Genomic DNA, 20107 nt, shown 5'->3' on the forward strand with positions numbered 1-20107 from the left:
AATCCGAAATTTTTTAATAATTATAGGCCAATCTCGTTAATAAATCAGGATATCAAAATTGTGACGAAGGTGCTAGCTAATAGACTCAAGCAAATACTCCTGACATTAGTACACCCAGACCAAGTGGGCTTCGTGGTGGGGAGGGAGGCCCGGATAATGTTCGAAGAATGACGGGGGTGACGGACTACTTGACAGACAATAAAGTGCCTTCTCTGCTCCTCTGGTTGGACGCAGAGAAGGCATTTGACAGAGTGGACTGGCAATACATCATGTGGACAGTACTAGAAAAAATAGGGATACATGGACCCTTTCTAACAGCAGTCCGCAATGTTTATTCTAGACCGTCGGCGCGAGTTAGGGCAGTGGGACATCAGTCAGCAGATATCCAAATTCAAAATGGCACTAGGCAGGGCTGCCCTCTCTCGCCGCTGCTGTTCGCGCTGTGTATAGGGCCCCTAGCTGCTTCAATTAGGAACAACCCGGGCATAGAGGGTCTGCAGATTGGGAGGTTCACCCATAAAATCACTCTGTTCGCGGACGACATTTTGTTGACAATTACTAAACCACTCTTGTCACTTCCCAAATTATATAAAATAATCCAGGAGTTTTCCTCTGTCTCAGGATATAAAATTAATTTGGATAAATGCGAGGCCCTTCAACTTAATCTCCCTAGACACACAATGAAAAATATTGAAACCAACTTTGAACTCAGATGGTCCAAACAAAGTATTAGATACCTGGGAATAAACCTTATATCACATTCATCTAACCTTTATAGATTAAATTACCTTCCAATGTTTAAAAAAATCCGGTCAGACCTTAACAGATGGCAATCACTTAGGTTTTCGTGGTATGGGAGACTGACATCCATTAAAATGAATATTCTACCAAGGATTCTGTATCTATTTAGGGTCTTGCCTATAAAAGTTAATAAATCTGACCTCGACTCTATCCAAAAGGCCCTTCACAACTTCCTTAGAGACAAGAAACAGGCTAGGGTTTCCTCTCAGTTACTTACTAGACATAGACAATTAGGTGGGGTTGGACTACCTAACTTACAGGATTACTATAAGGCGGCCAGACTTGCACAGACTTCTTTGTGTGGTAGGAGGGATGAAAACATTCTCTGGCCTGCTTTTGAGGCAGAGATGGGGAATCTTAATTCTCCAGAGGACATTATATGGGACATAGGGGCAAAGAGGGGGGGGGGATGCCACAGCTTTCCTCAATCACTAGATTGTCTAGACAGGAGTGGAAATTAGCTGTGGGATCTGACAATATCTTCCCGGAGAACTCAATGAAGATACCTTTAAAGTACCTGTTAAAACCTGACTATAGGCCACTAGTAGATAAATGGGAAAATAAGGGACTCTATAGAGTGGCGGACCTGATGAGCAATGGGGCACCCATATCCTACTCCCAATTAAGCCAAAGAATAGACCCGATACCACTCCAGTGGTTTTTATACTTACAAATAGCTTCAGCAATACGTCATTATGTATCCAAAAATGCTACTAAAGGCACTACAAGTTTAGAGAGACTGTGTGCCACCCCCAACAGACCCAAACATGCAATCTCACTGATTTATCTTGACTTGTAGGCAAATAGAGCTAAATCTAAGACTCCTTTAATATTAAAATGGGAAACGGACTTGGAAGTGGTAAAGGAACAAGGGGAGTGGGAGGAGTTGTTCTACAATTCTTGTAGATCCCTGCTGAGTGCAGATCTCAGAGAGAACATTATTAAGACCTCTTTCAGATGGTACCTTACTCCTCTTAGGACAGCGCATTTGGTTAGAGGCGGATCCAGATTTTGTTACAGGGGATGTAGGGAGGAGGGTACCTGCCTACACATGTGGTGGGAGTGCCCAAAGGTTAACTCCATATGGAGGAACCTTTCTGATTTGCTGAGTGGTCTTTTAGACGAGAAAATCCATCTTGATTTGGCACAGGCCCTCCTTCACGAACAGCTACCCAATTTAAACAAACACATCAATGCCTTCATCAGGATCTTATGCACCATCACTAGGGTCACTATAGCCAAATAATGGAAGACGGGGGTACCGGCGTGGGGGGAGATCATGTCTAAATTTAAACATACTTACTCTATGTATGAGTCAGCTGCATACAACCAAGGCACATCCGACACCTTTCAGAAAATATGGTACTACTGGATAATGGGTGCAGAGGGGAGGTATATGTCAGTTGAGGATGGGAGTTCGGAGATGGAGGGGGGGAGGGTGGTGACGGAGGAACCACACTAAAGGCAACCTATACTCATAGGTATATACATACATTTCTGCTCCACATGTTCCTAGTGCATTTGAAGGATTGGAAGCAGTTGGGGGTGGGATTGTGTGATGAAGTGCCGATAAGCTGTTTTTGCTATCATGATGTTAACCCTTGCTATATGATTGTTCTTTTTCTTCTATTTGTTTTGTAGTTTTATTAATTAGTTAGATAGGATAAGTTCATGAAGCGTAAACTGGAAGTTGCTCATACAAATAGTCAACAGTTCAATGAAAAGTATATATCTTCTGGGAGGCCATAAGAGAGAAATCGCTTTTACTTACGCTTTTGTTGAGAAACATTCCCAGGAGAGCCTCACAGATTGGGTTTAAGGCATAGGAGAGCTCCAGGGACCAAGTTGTCCCTCAGCAGTAGGCCTGTATGACAGGGACTGCTGGAACTATATGTTTGCTACCTTGGGACTATACAGACTCTCCTGTGTGATAATGGTGAGCTATTCATTACAACTACATATGTATTGTGTTTGACTGGATTTTGTATTGCATATTTAAATACCAAATAAAATAAAAATGATTTAATCATAAATAAGGAGAATCCATCTGTGTCTGAGGAAGATGGGGCACATGTTGATGGGGGAAGGGTGCTAAGTCCACATGTTGATGGGGGGAGGGTGCCTATTCCACACAGTGAGGAAAGATTTGATCACACACAAAATACAGAGAGCACACACATTCCCACACTAACCCCACAGATAACTAAGCCAAGAACATTAAATCCAGAACACCAAACAGATACTTTATCACTAACACCCAGTTTAAGATCCAGTCAAAGAAATTTAACTCAATCGCAAAATTTACTTTTTTCTACCACCTCTGCTGAAACATCATCCCTGGTATCAACTACCATTAAAAACCAAGATAGAGATAAAGTAATGAGACAACTGGTAAAGTTAAAACCTCTCTTTCCAGTGTATGATGTTAAAGCAGATGTATTTACTAACATGTCAAATTTTGAGTCTGCAATAAAACAATACATGTTTTCTCCTAAAGAAGCATGTATAATGTTAAAGATTTGGCTTCCAGGCAGCATTGCAGCTAGATTACAATCACCAGTTGCAGGCCCAGTTCATTTGAACACAGATTGGTTTAAGGAGGATAAATGGGGTTCAGATGGGGACAGATTAAAAGCAGTTTGTAAACTAGTCACAGGGAGTAAAGATTTAGACAGTCACTCTTTTGCAGAAATGCAAGTAGCATTAAATGATGACCCATGGGTATTTGCAGCTAAATTTGAACAATTATATAGATTGACACACAGAATTTCACCAGAACAGACACCTCATGATATGTTGCAATATTTAATTAAGAAATTCACATATTTGGGCCCTAGCATACAAATGATGGTTGAGGAAAAGAATACACTAGAGGGTGTGTTATCTATTATAGGTAAGGCTAGGCAAAACATTTTAAAGAAAAGGAACACAGTGCAACACAGAATTGCTGTGGTAACCACTAATGAAGGGAAACAAAAATACTCAGAGGGTCCTTTTAAAGGTACTTGCCATTACTGCAATAAATATGGGCACAGACGAGTAGATTGCAGATTTTTAAAGAGAATTCAGAAGGAAACCGAGGGAGGATAGGAAAGATTACATCCCTCTGCACCTCCTAAAGAAAGCTATGCACAGAATTGGGTAGGGAAAAATAACAAGATTAAGCCCCCAGATAAAACAGGACAGGAATACACCCCAAAGCTTAGGCCTGGTACTAATCTGTATGGCTCAGCACATGAGGCTTTGAGAGTGATGACTGTGGGAAGAGGGGAAGTGGGATATCATGAGAAGAATTATGAAAATAATTCTCCTCTGGTATCCTGCTCTGATTGACTACCTCAGGCCCTGGATGACATGGTTCCTATATGTAACACCTTTAGGGATCATTCTGGACGTCCCTGTGTCTATGGTTTGATTGAGGGCCATCGCACAAAACTCCTCATAGACACTGGAGCTTCAGTAACTCTGACAGTCCCCCACAAGGGACAAGACAGACATTTCTTGTGGGACTTGGGGGATCTCAGTCCCAAGCATCCCTTATCCCAATTGTGACTATGACACTAGGCAATCAGTGGACTAAGGAAATTCCCATTTGACAGAGCAAAAACACAGATGATACAATACTTGGTGCTGATATAATGAGATCAGAAGGGATGATAGTGGACCTGTGTAACAATGTTTTGTGGAGGGATACTAGAGGGAGAAAGCCTGTTATATTAGATTCTTACATCAGTCATATAGCATCCATTGCATCAATTCCTTCAGAAAGGGTGTGGCCGGATACTGAAAGTCACCCTGATTTGAAGAGATTGGTCATGGATTTCCCTAACATATGGGCTCAATATAAGAATGATTGTGGCATATTAAAAGGCATTGAAATCAATATTGTAGGCCCTGAACCCCTCCACAAAGACAGTATTGTTTTCCAGCAGAAGCTATTGAACCTGTGAGGCAAATTATTAATCAGCTTGAAAGCCAAGGAATAATTAGAAAATATTCCTCCTCTATCAATTCTCCTTTGTGGCCAGTAAAGAAAGCAAATAATACTTGGAGGTTAACTTCTGATTTTTGTATGATGAATAAAGTTACCCCACCTGTTACAAATCTAGTTGCTTCTACTGAAGTGGTATCCAAACTGAGTGCCACATATAGGTGGTAATCTGTTCTGGATATAAGTAATGATTTTTGGAGTGTCAGACTAGCCCCAGAGTGCCAATATAAGTTTGCTTTTTGCTTTTCAAACACACAATATTGCTTCAATTCGCTCCCTCTGGGCTTTCATAGCTCGCCAACATACTTTCACCAAGCGTTAGCAGAGGTATTAAAAACATTCTCAGTCCCAGAAAGTATTATACAGTATGTAGATTATATTTTGTTACAAACAAAGACAGTAGAGGAACATTTGGAGAGGCTGAATGAACTGTTTGACTTGATTGCTGAATCTGGCCTCAAGTTAAAAACTTCAAAAGTACAATTAATGAGAAAAAGGTGACATTTTTGGGAGTATCAATCCAAAGGGGTACAAGAACAGCCATACTTCAGGTGCCTAGACCTTTGCATAGACAGTCCTTAAGACAATTCTTAGGCTTGGTAAATTTTTCTCGTGATTTCATTCAAGGGTTTGCTGAAAAAGCAAAACCTCTCTAAGATCTTTTGAAAGGGAAGGATGTTGGGAAAATTCCTTGGAGTGTAGAACATGAGGAAGCATTTCAAGTGTTAAAGGAAGGTTTAGCATCAGCCCCTGCCCTTGCCACAGTGGAGAGGGAGGCCTCTTTTGCTTTACAAACATACACACCTGACACTTCTATTTCCACAGTCCTACAGCAGGAGAAGGCTGAAAAATGGAGGCCTGTTGGCTATTTTTCCAGACTTCTTACTCCAGTAGAGAAAGGATATGACTCATGTATCAAGGCTTTGTTAGGGGTGCATTGGTCAGTTCAGGCTACTGAGCATATAGTGAGATTTGGGAAGCTCATCCCCCAAACACCACACACCCCTATAAAACTGTTGTTGGAAAAATCATTAAGTGGGGTTTCAACACAAAGAGTGACTAAGTGGTTAATAGATTTGCAAAATTGTGACATCACTGTACAACACAATGCAAAATACACATTACCCCAACTAATGCACACTCAGGGCGAACCCCATGACTGCACAGAGACATTTACACACAGGGAATCACCTCATAAATTGTTCAGGGACAAAACTTCTCCCCAAGATTTACAAATTTATGCAGATGATTCAAGATTTTGGCAGGATGGTAAATTTAATACTGGTTTTGCTATTTTGGTCCCCTCTCAACAATTAGCTCTTAAAATTATGCTACCAAGATAATTCTCAGCACAGAGAGCAGAATTAGAAGCCATTTCTATGGCTTGCCACAAGTTTGACACACAGGACATTTGTATATACAGTGACAGTGCATATGTGACCAGATCACTGACAGAGTACTTACCAATTTGGAATCTAAGGGGAATAGTAGACTCAGCAGGCAAACCATTGTCGCATGTTCAAGCCCTTAAGAAATTGTTAGATTGGGGAACACAGCACCCACTGCAGTCAGCTATTGTTAAAGTTAAGGAACACACACATTTCACAGATGAACATTCACAAGGGAATGCACATGTGGACATGTTAGCCAAACAGGCAGCTTTAGATGGGGAACCATGGCAATCGGATGAGAATGACAGTGAGACACAGGAAGCATGGAGAGAGCATGTTGCATCTTAAGATACAATGGCACATATATCAAAGATTACAATGGTAGATCCAGAGGTACCTGATTTGAAAACAGAACAAGCTAAAGATCCTAACCTTTTGCCTCTGTTACAGGAACAGCAAACACTCCCAAATGGTTATTCAATTTGTAATGGGTTAATATGTTACTCCAATCCCACTGATCCACAGGTTAAATTGGTTGTTGTGGTCCCAAGTCATTTGCAGGGACCTATAACACAGCAAACACATTCTCTTCTTGCATATTGCCCAAAGTGCATTAGAGTACCATTTAAGGCAAAAATATAATTGGCCAGATTTAGCAGAAACCTTTTTAAAATGTGTACAAGAGTGTTTAATTTGTGCTCAAATTAATCCACGTCCTTAAGGTCAGAGACCCATTCTCCAGAGAATACCAGTAGCAGATGGCCCCTGGAAAGCTATCCAAATTGATTTTATAGGCCCACTTCCACTATCAAAGGGGGGTGTCCGGTATGCCCTAGTAATTGTAGATATTTTTTCAAAATGGGTTGAGGCTATTCCACTGCCAGAGCACTCTGGGAACATGATTTCTCAAGATGGGGGTTTCCAACACTCATTGAATCAGACAGGGGTACACATTTTACAGGTCAGGTAATGCAAAATCTCTGTGCCCTACTGGGAATACAGACAAGATTTCATGTACCATATCATCCACAATCCTCTGGTATAGTTGAGCGCATGAATCGCACATTAAAAACAAAAATGTCCAAAATGCTTTCCCAGTATGGTAAATCATGGGTCACACATCTTCCAGCATTTCTAATGGCTATTACAGCTACACCATCAAATGCTACCAAGTGGTCTCCCTATGAACTCATGACAGGGAGAAAGATGGCATTAGGCCACCCAGGTGAACCACAATTGTCTACCCCCTTGAGAGAATATGTGTCTAGAGATCAATATCTCTCCCAAATTCACTGCTAATTTTTGCTGCCTCTAATATGGCCCAAACAGATTGTAAATTTTCATCTACTCCTCAAACACCTCTGTTTGAGAAGGGAATTGATCATGATTAAAACATTTCACAAAAATTCTCCCTGGGATGCAAATTGGGAAGGACCTTATAGAATTTTGGACAAATTGGGTAATACTGTGATTAAAATAGAAAGATCAACCCCTGGGAAGACCAGAAGGCAGCCTGGTTACAAATACTTACCCGTAAAATAAACCGTAAGCTAGCTACAATATAACTAATAGTTACATTGTAGCTAGCTTAGGTTTTATTTTTATTTCACAGGCAAGTTTGTATTTATTTTAACTAGGTAGACTAGTTAGTAAATAGTTATTAACTATTTACTAACTACCTAGTTAAAATAAATACAAATTTACCTGTAAAATAAAACCTAACCTGTCTTACACTAACACCTAACATTACACTACAATTAAATCAATTACATTAATTAAATACATTTTTTTTCTTTTTTTGCCCCAAAGAAATCAGCTCTTTTACCTGTAAAAAAAATACAAACAACTCCCCAACAGTAAAACCCACCACCCACACAACCAAACCCCCCCAAATAAAATATTATCTAAAAAAACCTAAGCTCCCCATTGCCCTGAAAAGGGCATTTGGATGGGCATTGCCCTTAAAAGGGCATTTAGCTCTTTTTCTTTGCCCAAACCCTAAGCTAAAAAAAAAAAAACCACCCAATAAACCCTTAAAAAAAAACTATCTTCATCCTTCCGACGTGGAGCGGCTCCATCTTCAAGACATCCGGCGCGGAGCATCCTCTTCTGTTGACGGCTACTGAAGAATGAAGGTTCCTTTAAGGGACGTCATCCAAGATTGAATTCCGATTGGCTGATAGAATTCTATCAGCCAATCGGAATTAAAGGTGAAAAAATCCTATTGGCTGATGCAATTAGCCAATAGGATTGAGCTTCAATCCTATTGGCTGATCCAATCAGCAAATAGGATTGAGCTTGCTTTCTATTGGCTGATTGGATCAGCCAATAGAATGCGAGCTCAATCCTATTGGCTGATTGCATCAGCCAATAATATTTTTACGCCTTTAATTCCAATTGGCTGATAGAATTCTATCAGCAAAACGGGAATTCAAGGGACGCCATCCATTATTGTTGACTTCCTGTGACATCACATAATATGCAAATTAATGCACACTGTGACAATGTTTTTAAAGTTGGCAGGTCTGAGGTGGGAAGGGTTAGAGAGCTGTTTGTGAGGGATCAGGAAGGTGGGAGGGTTGAGTGGTCCCTTTAAAAGCTGTGTGCATTGTGTGTGTGTGTCTATCACTTTAAGGCTCTGTGCGCTTGGGTGCACTAATAAGACTGTGTGCATGCTTGTTAAAGACTGTGCATGGTGTCATGCGATAATTAAGTTAAAATTAAACTTGCATGATTCAGAGAGAGCTATTTTCAAATATGCTTTGTTCTCTTCGTATTCCCTTGTTGAAAAAGAATGTGCACATATCCTACACTTGTGGGAGATAGCTGCTGATTGGTGTCTGCATACAGTTGTCTCTTGTGATTGGCTAACTAGATGTGTTCAGCAAGCTGCCAATGTTCCTTCAGCAAAGGATAACAAGAGAGTGAAGCAAATGTAATAATAGAAGTAAATTGGAAAGTTGATTAAAATTGTATTTTCTATTTGAATCACAAAATAAAATTTTGGGGGTTTCTGTCCCTTTAATGCTGTGTGCCGTGGGTATTTGTGCGCCCTTTCTATTAAGATTGTGTGTGTGTGTGGTGTAACAATCTGGCATTTGCCTTCATATGGAACCGGAGCACCGATTGCTCTCCGGTTCCATATGCGGGCAGATGCCTGGGGCTCAGGAACTCCAGCTCTCGGCTGTAACTTAAAGTAAAGGTAAAGTTAACTGGATCCCCATACCCACAATCATTGTTCAATAGTTATTAAAGGCAGTCGCTAAGTTTATTTTATCGTACATGCCACACTTCGGAAGATATTTATTTTTTAATTTTATCACTGTTTCCTTGCGGACTCCTCCCAGCATTTACTTCCGTGTTCCCCTGCTTCATCATAGAGAGCGGTCACACCCGCTCTCTACGTTGGCTGAAAGCGCGTGCACGACGATATTTTGAACTGCGCATGAGCATTTGAATTATTAAAAGTGAGAATGCACTATAAAAATAATACTAAAGATGTTAAACATACTTGTACCGCGATCGATGTCGACTTGGCTTCTGTAAGAAGAATTTGAAGACTAATAACACTGAGCATGCGCGTCTCATGAACGAGCATGGTGAAGAAATAGGAGGGTTTTTCTTTAAAGCATGCGCTTTGAAATCGCGTGACATTGTAATGGATGTTGGGGGGGGGGGGTTGTTCAGGTAGAACATAACATTTTAATCAACTTTGCAATTTACTTCTATTATCAAATTTTCTTTATTTTCCTGTTAATCTTTGTTTAAAATCAAGACGTTAAGTTCAGGAGTGTGCACGAGTCTGTGACACTATATGGCAGCAGTTTTGCAGCAATGTTATACATTAACAAGAGCACTAGATGGCAGCACTATTTCCTGTCATGTAGTGCTTCAAGCATGTGCACGCTACTTATCTAGATATCTCTTCAACAAAGAAAAACATGAGAACAACGCACATTTAAAGTGATTATTAAAGTTTAAGTAATTAGTGCACAGTATCTAAAAATACTCTTAACAACAGGGGCACTTTATTTCATTAAACTTTACAAACACGCTTTTTTTAAAAATACTTACCATTTCTTTGCTCTAAACAGACCACCGATCCTCCGTCCTCATCTCCTTCTATATTTTGCATATCCATGACAAATCCGGCTTCTTCCAATCGTTGCGTGCCCCACGAACTGTACAAAGGGGGCACGCAACGATTGGAGGAAGCTGGATTCATTATCGATCTGCAATATACAGAAGGAGATGAGGGCGAAGGATCAGTGGTCTGTTTACCAGAAAGAAATTATAAGTATTTAAACCTTTCATAACTGGGTAATTTGTCTAAATCTGTACAACGTTCCGATGTAAAAAATTGAAATCCCGCGATTGTGAGATTTCAATGATGGGATCGGGTCAGGGGTGCGTCCCTATGACGCTAGACACGTCCTTCAGACCACGATCGCATCAAGGAAGAGCCATTGGCTTCAGGACAGCCAAACGGCTAGGATGTTCTATTCTGTCCTAACACCACTAAAGCCTGGCGCGGTTAGGATGGACTAGAACGCCATAATGGCCTTAGAAGGTTAAAAAAACTGCGTTTGTGAAGTTTAAAGTGAATGTAAATTTTGATGCTAAAGTGCCCGGTTTTTAAAACTTTGATTAAAAATAGGTGCACTTTAATTCATCAAAATTTTCATTTCACTCCTGTTGTGAAAAAAAACTTACCTTTTAATCTTCACAGCAGCTCCAGCTTCCTCCACCCATTTCAAAGCCTCTTCCTGGGTCTAAAATGAGGCATCTGGCTTCCTCCAATTACAGCAGTGAATCAGACACTGAATCCCCCGGGGGGGAAGCTGTGATTGGAGGATGACCTATCAATCATTTCTGACATCATAAATGGCTTGTGAGACCGGAGGAACCTGGAGCTGCTGTGAAGTTTAAAAGGTAAGTTTTTTGTCACAACAGGAGTGAAATGTAAACTTTGATGAATTAAAGTGCCCCTGTTTTTAACCAAAGTTTTAAAAACCAGGCACTTTAGCATCAAAATTTACATTCACTTTAATAAATTAAAGTGCCCGTTTTTAAGAATATTTTTAGATACTGGGCACTAATTACTTAAACTTTACTATTGTATTCTCTATCTGAATCATGCAAGAAAAATTTTGTTTTACGTTTAAATTTTTTGTGATCTGTCCCTTTAAAGGGACAGTTTACTCAAAAAATGTCTCCCCTTTAATTTGTTCCCAATGATCCACTTTACCTGCTGGGGTGTATTAAATTGTTTACAAGTTTTTCCATTACCCTTATATTGGCATTTGAAATAGTTTATTTAGCCTGTGGTATCTCCACCCATCCTGAAAGTTTTTGGCCTCGAGGCCAAGCTGTGTAATCACAGCCAGTAGAAGAAATTACACTCCCAGTGTGGTATAGAAGAGATAAGGTAATAAAATGTTAATTTTCGATTGTTCTCTCCAAGTATTGGTGATTGGTTTATGGACAGATATAAGATAAAGACGCAGGTATATGTACATAATGTGATAAAGTAATGAGATCTGATTATACCTATAACCTCAGCCCATTTTATTAGGTTGTGGCTTCAAAACACAAAATCAGCTCATTCATATACACAAATAAACCTTAAAAAAAGCAAATCTCATGCATTTTATACTCTGCATCTGATTTAAAAAGTTATTGGACACACATTAAGGGAAAAACAATTTTATAGTATACTGTCCCTTTAAAACTGGGTGAGTCGTAACGTCTTAATACAATCCTGTTTAGACCTCATGTATTCAATAGTAGCATCTTTACATTACACACATGACCATGTATGTAAACAGCATTGTATCACAACCTCTGTATACATTTGCCCAACTGTGACTATAATGCAGTGATGCAGAAACACTATTTACAAAAGACAGACAGCTGATCATGGTTTTAGACACCTGACCCATCAGCGGGGGCGTGGCTATCTGTACATTTTGTTTTCATTGCCTCTTCCCGTGTCTCTTGGACAGTCTGCGCGTGTGACATAAGGCACAGTGTGTACTTTCCAGGGGAATACACAGCAGTGGGATATACCATATACAACAGGGGATACAAGATGTTAGCGCAAGTATAGCCTCTTTTTTTGTGTATACAACTATACTCAATGTTCTATTAATTAACATGGGGTACCGGTGGCATATTTTGCAGGGTATATTACACATAATATAATTTACCTCCTCCCCATGCTGTTTTGGTACAGTCCGTATAGTTCTGACGAAAATTACACATTGGAAAATACCATTCTTGGTAAACAAAGAGGGGTTGCTTTCTTAACATGTTTACGATTTCTATGTATTTGTTATATTTAGAAAAAATGAAAATAAGCCAATAACAACTATAAGTATATACAATTTATATTTAAATGCGTAAGTTGGAAATCAGGCTTTAATGCAAAAAGAGTTTATAATGTTGACAGTGAACCACCCCTCAAACTGTTTGGTAGGATCAAGCAGCTTGGTGTGGGTGAGATGGTAGGGGGATGTCTACGCTAGTTCAGTACGGGGCACGGAGAGTAGGAAGACTTGAACTGGGTAGAGGAGGACAGGTGCTTAGAAGGATCAAACCCAGACACAACGAGGTAACGCGCTTAGGATCATGTAAGTCCTTGGGTCACCTTTCACCCACCTTCTACCTATCATATATGACTTTGCGACAGTCATGGATTTTCTAAGACACAATGAACCTCATACACTAAAGTAGAATTACAGACAAATGATTCTCAAACAAGCTGCGGTCACAGTACTTTTTGCAGCTTTATCTGGTAGCCAGGGGGTTAATTTCCTGCCCTCTCTGATAACCAAGGGGTTAAGATTGTGTTCTCGAGCAGTCAATGGATTAAGCTTATTGTAAAGTTAATGCTTCTCTATGTAAATGTTGTATATATGTATAATGTGTTTGTTGTAAGATCCTTTATCACTATTAAGGCTTTTGTTAACTGCCATTGTTTGTATTATATGTGCCCCTAAACAAAAGGTAATGGAATGTGTAGCCTGGAGGTATATAAAACATATATATTAGCAAGTTACTTTAAAAAAATAGATGTATAGTGGCATCTTTTTAAAAAATTAACTGTAATACAGGTTTATTTATTGTTTAAATATTAGTACAAAGTTTTATGTAAAGTTTCTTAAAATGTTAAGTTACCCCTCCCCCACTACTCACATGTGTATCAACAAAGGCTTTAAAACAAAGCTAAATACTTGTCTCATTTGTTCCCATAAAGAAGCAAGATGTAATGAAAATGGAAGTACAAAATTGAAATGTGGCCCTTTCTAGCTAAGAATAATTAACTTAAAAAAAAAAAAAGTAAATTGTTGTTCATTCTAAATGTTCTTGACATTATATTGCTGTTAGCACAAAACATACATTTAAAAACATTTACTTTTATTGACAGATTTTTAAGTTATTGACATGTGGATATTACTTTCTTCCCCCCAAATTGTGGAATCCAGCACATTTAACCTGGATTATTTATGATTTAATGCTGTTATTTGTTCTGTAATGTACCCTTTTAACAACACATTAGAATGTGTCTAATTTGATTTCAGACTAATTTGGGTCACTGTCAGTTGTTTCTTCTTAAATATCTATTTCCTGAACCAGCGTATCTAATCATTCTTTAATGTAGCTTTCTAGTTACCGCACTTTGGGTCAGTAGTCGAACTAGCTGGCCTTAGGCGGCATCTCATGTGAATCAGACAAATAAGATGATTGCTTGTTTTAAAATGTATCTTAAAAGTTGAACTCTTTCAAACTGTATCAACATTGATACCAAAATTGTAGTACAATTTTACTACAGAGTTGTAATCTGTAGGGCTCATCAAAGTGCTGTAGTCAGTGACCCCTTTCCTCTGCATATGGGTTATTATTAAAAAAGTGTGAAGTAAACCTGTTTTGGCACATGCATCATTTTACACTTCAGTACTTCCCCAGGGGACTCTTTGAACGAAACACTTAACAAGTTACTGATTGCTACTTATGGTTCACTGTTCACATGTTGATTTTGTAGGCCTACTTACCTTTTTGTTAAAACGTCTGAGTAACTTAAAGGGATACTTAACCCAAAATGTCTTTCATGATTCAGATAGGGCAGGCAATGTTAAAGGGACATTATACACTCATTTTTTCTTTGCATAAATGTTTTGTAGATGATCTATTTATATAGCCCATAAAGTTGTTTTTTTAAATAAATGTATAGTTTTGCTTATTTTTAAATAGTATTGCTCTGATTTTCAGACTCCTAACCAAGCCCCAAAGTTTTATGTGAATACTGTCAGCTACCTTCTCCAGCTTGCTCCTGTTTGTGTAAAGGGTCTTTTCATATGCAAAAGTAGGGGTAGGGGGGGAAGTGTCTTATTTGCCACTTGCAGTGGGCTTTCCAACTACCTTTTCTACAGAGCTAAACTGAAAGCTTCTAAGTAAGTTTTTAACAGTTTTATACTGGATTTTTATATCAGTATCTGTGCATCTTATTCTTTATAGTAGTGTCTATTACATGCAGTTATATGAAAATGAGTGTATACTGTCCCTTTAAGCAACTTTCTAATTTACTCCTATTAATTTTTCTTTGTTCTCTTGCTATCTTTATTTGAAAAGCAGTAAGGTTCAGAGTCGACCCATTGTAGGTTCAGCACCTGGGTAGCGCTTGCTGATTGGTTTGCTACATTTAACCACCAATCAGAAAGCGCTACCCAGGTGCTGAACCAAAAATGGTCCGGCTCTTAAGATTACAGTCTTGCTTTTTCAAATCAACATAGCATGAGAATGAAGAAAAAATGTAAATAGGAGTAAATGAGAGAGTTGCTTAAACTTTCATGCATTAAAAAAAGAATTTGGGTTTAGTATCCCTTAAATATTCTTTTTCCAATAATTGATTTCCTAGATGATTTTTTTTTTTTTTTTTTAAATGCATTTTTTAAATCTTTTTGTTAAATACAAACAATGTAAGTTACTCTCTTCAAAGTTTCTCTCTGGAAAAAGATTTCTTCACAATTTGAAGCAATGGACCTGAGCTTTTCATGTTCTTTAGATGTCTGTAATATGCACAGCTTCTTGATTTGTATGTATGCCGCTTCAAATAAAGCCAGCAATGGCTTTTTAAACTACTAAAGATCAGGTTGTGTTTTTTTTTTCTCTACCCCTGAAAGGCTGCGGTCCCAAATTGTGGTAAAAAATAATATAAATAATAATCTGGTTTATCTCTAGACTGCAACCCCAGTGCACATTTTAAATGCATAGCTTTTACAATAGGGTGATATACTATAGTCAGTGCTTGACAAATATGTTCAAAAATTAGGAGCCAGTAAGAATATTAAGGAGCCAGGCATATTTTTAGGAGCCAGACAGTTAGATTTGTATATAGATATATGGAGAATACACCAAAAAGTTAGGAGCCAGGGGTAAAATTCTAGGAGCCAGTGGCTCCCAGGCTCCTGAGTTTGTCGAGCCCACATCTAAAACATATCTAATGTCACTTGCAATACATCTACTGGGATTGCTCAGGCCCTTGATGTGTATAGACAAGTGAAATACGTATGTGATTTGTCCCGTACCTCCTGATTTTTCTTTATATAACTAAATTCAAACACCATGTTGTTGCAATATAAGTGTTTTTTTTAAAAGAAAAACTGTGTACTTGTATGTGTGTCTCACAAAAAAATTTTGAGCTGAGAGTTTATGCTCAAAGAAAGATGCCGTGAGCTATTTTACACCCCTTCTTCTATAAATTTGTGTGACACATTGCTCAGACACCCTGATGTTCCCACAATTTGAAGGTTTGCAGATGCATATGTGAAATGTCTGAAGCCTCAGACACTTTCTACAGTAATATTATAGGGACTGTAACTACTTGAGATTTGAATACTGTATGTTTAATTAAAACACAACTTTTGTATTATACTCTCACTATTTTGCTCCATTTTCATGTAATTTAAAGGGATGTTAAACAGTCTGTTTCATTGTAATACAAAAATCACTTAACCGTGGGTGTATTATTCATCATATTAAAAGGAGTTTCTGTTTTTTGTTTTTGTTTTTTACTTCATTTGTGAAGTGTCCATTACTTCCTGTCACAGCCTTACAAGGAGACTGTGGTCTCTACAGGAAGGCTTATCTAGACAAGGCTCGATTTATCAAGCCCTTCGCCTCTCTGCGACTGCGGGTTCTCTCAAGAGAACCCGCAGTCACAATTTATCAAGCAGCGGTCATTAGTCCGTTGCTTCCTAGCCACTTCTCCACCTCTTAGGTGGAGAATTTCAATATCCCTGGTCTCGTCTGACCGGGGAGATTGACAGCTTCTGCCCACACGTGATCGGCTGTGTGTGGGCAGGGGGTGGCTTTGCACGCAAGCACAAAATAACGCTCGCTTGCAATGTTAAATTCCGTCAGGGGAATTCAGTGCGCCAGAGACGAGCTGCAGTGGACAGGGGCGCATATGTGCGCCCCTGTCCGTCGTAGCTTGATAAATCGAGCCCCAAGTGTCTGGTTTGCTCATGCTCAAAAGTGGCATAATGCGACTTAAAGTGATAGTAAATCCTAGCGTTTGTGAAACACTAGGATTTACCAGTGACACAAATAAAGAGAACTTTTAGTCATCAAGTATAAAATAATTCATGCTGAAAGTTCCTTTGTTTGCTGCAGCGTTCGCTGCGCTGAGCGCCTCAGGCTGCCCACGACAGAACGCTATTTTGCACTGAGGTACTCTTAGTCAATAGCCGTGCAGGCCAGTTGCTTAGTGCAAAATAGCGTTCTGTCGTGGATGGCCTGTGGCACTCAACGCGGTGAATGCTGCAAACAAAGGAACTTTCAACATGAAGTATTTTATACTACATAACTGAAAGTCCCCTTTATTTGTTGCACTGGTAAATCCTAGCGTTTCACAAACGCTAGGATTTACTATCACTTTAAAGGGGCAGTATTCATTAATTTTCATTTAACTGCATGTATTGGACACTACTATAAAGAATAATATGCACAGATACTAGTATAAAACCTTTTAAAAACTTACTTAGAAGATCCCAATTTAGCACTGTTGATGAGCTTAGCCTGGGACACCCACTGAAAGAGGCTGAAAGCAGACCCCCTTCCCCTCCATATGAAAATACTTCAAACTGAAGCAGTCTGAAGTCTGTATACATCTAAATCTTTGGGGCTTTGTTATGTGTCTGAAAATGAGCACAATGTTATTTAAAAATAATAAAATCTGTTTTTACAAAAACACTACCAGATGGGCTATATAAATGGATCATCTACAAAACATTTATGCAAAGAAAAAAATCTAGTGTGCAATGTCCCTTAAGTTCCAAAATTATCTATCTCCTTTCATCTTCCTGAGGGCAGTGGCTACAATGAGAAATTCTAAGTGCTCATTTTGCAAGAAAACAAGTTGTTTGGTGTTGTTTTTTTACACTATGTTTATTTTTATGCCTACTTTTGATCTAGCATATATATTTTTACTAAAGACACACTGTTTAGAATCCCTTTAACTCTAAATATTGTGGAATTTATAATTCTCTGATTTGGAAATGCACACTGCCGACTTCTCGAGGCTAACCCTTATACATACCTTTTCCTAATTGGTTTTACCAGAAAGCAACTGCAGAATAAGTTCAAGCCCTGTTGTCTGCAGATTCAAGAGCAACTTGGCTTCTCTAAATAAGGCAAGTGCTGGTTGGAGTTTGACTATTGAAAAACAATTGCAGCAAACACTATTTGTTTTAAAAATGTTTAGACTTGGGTAATAGGTTAGTTTATAGTAATTACAAGATATTTCTGATGTCTTGCAGGTTCAAACAAGGAGGATAGGTGACACTCAGGTTAAAAGCAAACCTTTATTGAAGAGCAACGTTTCGGGGTTCCTGCCCCTTATGTCAAGCTCTGATGTCTTGCAAGTTGTTTACTATTCCTTTAAGCCAGGGCTCGACAAACACAGAAGCCTTAAAGTTCTTACTGCCACCTACATATTAAACAAGTTTGTCGACCCCTGTAGGGTGCTCTAAAGTTTGTTTTATAATTACTTCATATTTGGCCTGTAATTATCTGTTGAAAACATGCGAACTGTTTACACATTTAAATATGCTAGAGTATTTTAAATTTGCTCTGTCACTAGCGCATAATCATTTTTTTAACCTCTATAAAGACGTAGCTGAACATAGGTTGATGAGCTAATTAGTGGCGGTATATATGTGAGTAGCCACCAATCACAAGCTATTTTCAGTTCTGGAGGCATTGTTACTGTGGAGCTGACTTTAACTCCTGCAAAGCCTTTTTATTCCACTTTTGCTTGCCTTACCAATAACCAATACATTAGAACAGGGCTTGACAAATCCAGGGAGCCACTGGCTTCTCGAATTTTACCCCTGGCTCCTAACTTTTCGTCTTTTTATTTTTTTTCTCTCTCCTCTGAGTTATTAATGCAACGTGCACCTAAAATTGGGCAAGTTAAGCTATTTTTTCCTCTTCGTTTGCGTTCGCCAAGGCGCACCGGTGCGCTAAAAAAAAAAAAAGGTTACATTTGCTAGTTTTTGTCGCTTTCCTAGCATCTGCCTTAGCATTACACCCTGTTACCAATTTATCATTTTTTTGCGCCTTTGGAGAACTCAAAGTTCTCCTACAAATACACGCATTGTAGTTCTCCATAGGTACTAAGGAGAATAGCATTAGAAATCATTGCCTTATCTATTTCTGATGGCGCACTTTCTGATTCTAGCAAGTCTATCTTTAGCTAGGCGCCAGGAAAGGCCTGAGACTGAAAATATAGGGACAAAATATAGAACGCACACATATGCCAAACATAGAAAGCAAAATTTCCCCACAAAGAATGAAAATTCTATTAACAATTTGAATGTGTTATGATTACAAAGGGTCATTATTATAACAAAGTTAAATTAAAAATGTATTGTGGTAACGCACATAGTCTCACCAAATGTGCCCTGCTAGCTCCCAGTAAAGTGTTGCTCAATAGCCTTTCTAGGTATATATATTTTTTTTCTACAAAAGATTAAACATGTAAGAGAAAAAATGAATGTGCAAATGTACCCAATGTAAATCGCAAATATAATGGATTACTTGCAAATGGCAAAAACCCCACAGGTTTGAAATGATAAATCAGGAGAAATTCATGCTTTGTGTGGAGAAATTAATCCTAATTCGCCCCAGCTCGCCTTCCAAACAGCGCAAATTAATACGTGCAATTTTTACATAAATTTGTTCACCTCTCCAAGGGCAAGCTGCAGAAAACTCTGAGGAGAATATAAACAATAATGCTCCTAGCCCTTGATAAATATAGCCCTTTGCTGCTAATCACCTGCTCAGGAACAGTTTGGAGTGCGCCTAGCTCACAAGTCATTTGCAGGGGGTAAACTTTTTTTTGAAATATTTTTTATTGAGGCCTTACAGAAGAAGCATAAAACATAATACGCCTTTTTGATAACAGGAAAAAGTACAAACAAAATTAAGCGAAACATTTCAGCAATTATATAAAACATCAATATCAGGCTAATGAAACCTCAGTTTTTCAATAAGATAGTATACATAACTAATCAATTGATAACATAGCTTTAGGCCCAATGGACCATAATTATAAAACGTAGAGGATACATATATAGGAGGGGGGATATTCAGCGGATAAGCACCGCTATGTATATAGGAGAAAGGGTGGAGGGCGGAGCCATAGATAAATGTAGGTACAAAAACAATTGTAGTTGCTGGACATATAGGGACTAATATGTAGTCAGATCGTAGCTAGGCTAGAGCATATATGAGTTTAGGTATATAGCCACTGTGAGTAATATAGCAAACTCCATGAGCTGAGACAACCAGTGCAAATGTGACCCATAAAACAGAAGGTAATACAAAGCACTATATGTCAAGTAAGAGGAGACCCGCAACG

The 20107-nt window shown here is 38.7% G+C and overlaps 1 protein-coding gene across 2 annotated transcripts in view; it reads left to right on the forward strand.

The window, feature by feature from the left end:
• The first annotated feature begins 12687 nt into the window (after positions 1 to 12687).
• C3H21orf91 (chromosome 3 C21orf91 homolog) overlaps positions 12688 to 20107 on the forward strand; it is a 47746-nt gene continuing 40326 nt past the window's right edge. Inside the window, exon 1 of one of the 2 annotated variants that reach the window (XM_053706009.1) lies at positions 12688 to 12815. In XM_053706009.1, coding sequence (XP_053561984.1) covers positions 12814 to 12815 — 2 coding nt within the window. In that variant the 5' untranslated portion in view covers positions 12688 to 12813. The remainder of the gene's footprint in view (positions 12816 to 20107) is intronic. The other variant, XM_053706010.1, reaches the window with a different exon arrangement.

The sequence above is a fragment of the Bombina bombina genome, chromosome 3, assembly GCF_027579735.1.
Source record: "Bombina bombina isolate aBomBom1 chromosome 3, aBomBom1.pri, whole genome shotgun sequence".
Classification (NCBI taxonomy): domain Eukaryota; kingdom Metazoa; phylum Chordata; class Amphibia; order Anura; family Bombinatoridae; genus Bombina; species Bombina bombina.